The sequence below is a fragment of the Coptis chinensis genome, chromosome 3 (genome assembly GCF_015680905.1).
Source record: "Coptis chinensis isolate HL-2020 chromosome 3, ASM1568090v1, whole genome shotgun sequence".
Lineage (NCBI taxonomy): Eukaryota > Viridiplantae > Streptophyta > Magnoliopsida > Ranunculales > Ranunculaceae > Coptis > Coptis chinensis.
This window is the reverse complement of record NC_141458.1, coordinates 43035829-43040571: the sequence shown is the minus strand read 5'-3', so window position 1 is coordinate 43040571 and position 4743 is coordinate 43035829. Positions and strand designations below refer to the sequence as shown.

Below are 4743 nucleotides of genomic sequence, written 5' to 3'. Positions count from 1 at the left end.
ATGTTGCACAAAGTGCAACTTCTTCTTTGCTTTGGTCCCTTATGCTCTGGTCTTCTCCGTATTCTCTCGGTTGGTGCCCTGCCTTGTTTGCGCCTCACTTCTGGGGGCATAACACGCTCATCCGTTTCATCGATGTCCCACTGCTCCTTACTAGGAATTCCAACCCACACCTTACAGAGTCACAGTACGTCTGTTACCAGTTAGCAGTAAGGTAATACGGATCAACATATGTCATATGACTACTTTGCTGGGTGACACTGATTGCCTTACATGCATGCACACATGGGATTCCCATGTGTTGGAAATACCCACACGAGCATTGCCTAGCGGCTAGATTTGCACGGTATGCTTGTAAATTGTCAGTCTTGACTATATATTCCCATTTCCCAACCCGTGATTCCATAAATTTCATCGATGTTGGTTCTAAGCAGCCCAGTAGCACGAGGTGTTAGCATCTCACCCCTAGAAGCCCACTCATTCGCCATATTTCTGTACTTGAAGTAGTGGTCACTATTGTTCTGCCTAATTGCTTCCACCAAAGCAGCAACCGGAAGAGACCTGTCGTCCTTAATCATGTTGTTCCAACACTCAACATGGTTGGTGTAAGCAATGCCGTATCTCTTAACTACCGATGCGTGCAATGCCCATTGATGAAAAGGAATACCAGTAAGCAAATCGTGGGCTGCTGAGCTCATTTTCTCTATATCTCTCATAACATAACGGAAATACCATTCTTTAGTAGCCTTAGCTGCGGTCTTAATCTTCTCCATAAGTCTGACTGATGGATTGTGCAGGTTCTTACATATATGGTTCATGCAGAAAACATGTTTCGCACGTGGAAACACCTCAGCCACTTTGATAATTAGACTAGGATGCCTATCAGATATGATAACCAAGGGCGTCTCGTACCCTACTACTTGGTCTCCAAAGCAATGCATAAACCAATCATAGTTTTCGTTGTCCTCAACGCTAACGATACCAAATGCAACTGGGAAAACATGATTGTCGCCGTCAATGACAATAGCTGAAAGAAGACATCCTCTTGATCTACCTTTCAAATACGTTCCATCAATTTCTATGTGTGGCCTACATGTGTTACGGAAAACTCCTGACTGTAATCCCATAGCTCCAGAAGTAGCACTTGAACCGATCACTATTTCACACTCTTCTCAACTCAGTAAAATTGAAGGGATCAACCTTCCTCAGTTGTTGACTGTAACTGCTCAATAGCTGGTACGACTGCTCGAAACATCCTTAAATATGCAGGCACGTGTAAAATTAGACTACGTGATAACATGTCAACTTCAATTACACTATGGGGTGGGTCTATATTAGTTAAAATATTAATCGTCAGTGCAGTCTTTGTATAAAAGTATGGAAAATGCAAGCTTTCTCTTAAACCAACTATTGTTTACGGTCATGTAATGTCGTGTCGGCCTAAGCTTACATAGTAACTTGCACGGCTTAAATTGTTGGACATGAATTCTTTTAAACGGATTATCTGTTTACAGACATGTTGTATAGTGTCTTGAACAGCTTATGAAATGTCTTTCTGATGACCATGTAATAAGCGTAAATGAAAAAGTTGTTCAAGACATTATATAAGTTGTTAAAGAGACTACAGAAGCTATCCAAGACACCATCTCCGTTAACGGATAATTCGTTTAAGAGAAGGCATGTTGTGTGTGTGATATATAGTTGGATATATAATCCTAAATTAAATAGTTGTTCACCATACTATATAAGCTGTCCTATGAAAGCCAGAAATTAACAAACCTCTTCCAGAGCCTTTTCCCTTCCCCGCCACGCAGTTTTGTACTAGATATCATCACCACTCTTTCACCATCGCCAACAGATGACTTACCTTCAAGGTTTTGTTGTCCTGCAGAATTCATTTGCAACACAAGGCGATATAACCACTTGACACCTCACGGTTAAACTCTCCAGCTGTTCGGCAGCCACATGTGTGAACATTGTAAATAGTTTTCACAATCTACATATACGAACTATTTATGTTGCAATACATGTGAAACGGACAATTGGACCCTTGACTCCTCAATTCAGACCCCTTGCATCCATACTGTACCTTTTCATGGTCCATCCTTATTTTTGCTAGTTCAAAGTTGTTTTTAATGGCGTAAGTCTTCATGTGAAATGTAAACAACCACCTTTTAGGAAACACCATCCCCAAAGTGAGTGTATTTATTTTGGGAGCCTCCAATTCTATTGGAATCACATCTTCATGGCGCCCATCCTCTACCACAGACTTTTTGTAGCGTTGGGATTTCTCTCTTCTTTCCTTTAAGAGGGAAAGTCGTTCAGTACTACTCCCATTATCTTGCTTGAATTGGGATCCTACCCTGTCAGCAGCTGCACTTCCGGATGCTGGTGCAACACCCGGTGGTGCATTAGGGGCGTGATTTTCAATATTACGGTCGGCATTATAATTATACCCACCACGGAGTGGAGGAAATACTAGAAGAAATGGGCACATTCCAGGACCGGTGTGTAGAGTTCTGAGGTCTTGTTCGTATAATATTGTATCGTAATTCGTTGAACATCTCGCCGCCCGATGACCACTATTTTTTGTACCCGGCGCGTCACCAGTTACTCGGCTGCCATCTCCACCTGCCATTTGGACATTATTATCAATAGACCTATTATTATTAATGTCAAAACCACCTGCCATTTGAAAATTATTATCAACAGACCTATTATTAAGGGCAAAACCACCTGACTCATCAATTGGGTCATCACTATCACTAAACTCATCATCACTATCTCTGAACTCATTATCACTTGTACCATCATCGCCAACACGCCCATCCTCAACTTCAAGTTTTTTGTACCATTAGGAGCCTTGCTGACTATTTCCCCTGTTGTCTTCCCTGTCACCACCACCACCACCACTTCCGGATGCCGGTAAAACACCACCTGATCTGTCAGATATGCCATTGTAAGTATTACCACCACTATTATAATTTTGTCTTGACAGTGGACAAAATATTGGACCAAATGGGCACATTATAGGACCAGTGTGTGGAGTTCCGAGGTCGTGTTGGTATAATATTCCACAGTAATTGTACGAACATCTCGCAGCACCATGACTACTATTTTGTGCACCTACCATGCCACTAGTAACTCCACTTCTATCTCCACCTGTAATTTGAACATAATTTTCAAGGTCAGCCTCACCAGACTTATCAATTGGGTCATCACTTGGACTATCACCCCTAAACAAAGGAGCACTATCTTCACGCATACTAGGCGTGTCAATAATATCATCCTAATTTGTATTGTTCCAATTCGATGTACTTCCACCCAGATCTCTATCCCTACAACTCACCACTTCCTCCAAAAGGGAAGTAAATTAAGCTGACACGAGTCGTTATCCTTTCTCCTAGACCTCCCGACACATGACCTTCTTCTTCAGACTCATTGTGCAGTTCTAAGGGAGCACACTGGCTATCGAAACCAGTTATAGTAACTGTTTGTTGGGATATCAGGGATAATTAGCCTCAGACTACTCGGAACTTGGTCAAGTGTGAAGGTCGTTGTATAGCATCCTCTGGGAAGTTCAGATAAGTTTGTTTTAGGCACGTGCTGAAGGTTCAACATCTACTCCATTATAATTGTCAGGCCCGTACTAGGTAGACTCTGCAAGGAAAGTTTCGAGCACTCTTGAAACTTCAGTACCATCTGGAAGCATCACAATCAGCGAGTTTAGTGCCGTTTTACACACCTCTTTTATAGTCAAAACAATGCTGCATTCCTCAATAATTCACTTACCCTCATAAGTATCTGCTACAGAGGATGCTTTTCCAAACTGAGTTTGAAGCTTCTCATCTCCAACAATGCTAACTACACAACAATTTATTCATTGCACAAGTTAGTTCATAAACGTGTCAATAGTGTATTGTAAACTAGTGTTTAATAACTCTTACATAGTGTCGTGTAACACTTATATTGTACTCCTGACATAACATTTATACTGATTCAGGAAACCTAAGATACTGTCTTGCCATGCTTTAAAGTGCCTTTCTAGTCTCCTCTTCTACAGGTAAAAAAAACTGCCAGAAACCAGAATAACGCACTTACCACCATAGCCATAACTTCTCGACGTCGTTGTATGACACCTTCTGGGAAGTTCAAATTTGTAGATTTCGGCCACGTGTGGAGAAGGTTCAACGTCTACTCCAGTACAATTGTCAGCCACGTACTGGGTGGCTTCTGTAAGGAAGGTTTTTGGGCACTCTAGAAACTTCGGTAACATTTGGGAGCATCACAGTCAGCGAGTTTATTACCATTTTACATACTTTTTTACAGTCACAATAACGCACTTACCCCCATATGTATCTGGTACACGGGACGCTTCTCTAAATTGAGTTTGAAGCCTATCATCTCCCATAATGCTAACTACACAACAACTAGTCATTGCACAAGTTAGTTTCCTAAACGTGTCAATAGTATACCGCAAACTATTTAGTGTCTTGACGGACTTGTTAATTCTCTGAAATGGATTATCCATTTACGGACTTATTATATAGTGTCATGATGCAGCTATATACTGTTGTGAACAGCTTATTTAGTGTCTTTCCCACGACCACGTACTAAGCGTAAATGAACAAGTTGTTCAAAACACTATATAAGCTGTTAGCGACACTAAATAAGCTGTCAACGACACCATGCATGTTAACGGATAATCTGTTTAAGAGAAGGCCTGGGAGCTCATTAAGAAATACT

The 4743-nt window shown here is 41.3% G+C and overlaps 1 protein-coding gene across 1 annotated transcript; it reads right to left on the bottom strand.

Moving 5' to 3' along the window:
* Window positions 1-359: 359 nt before the first annotated feature.
* Window positions 360-1124, bottom strand: LOC147509706 (uncharacterized). Its single transcript, XM_086597894.1, has one exon. It carries the CDS (start codon window positions 1122-1124, stop codon window positions 360-362), a length of 765 nt encoding a protein of 254 aa, XP_086454020.1.
* Window positions 1125-4743: the final 3619 nt, after the last annotated feature.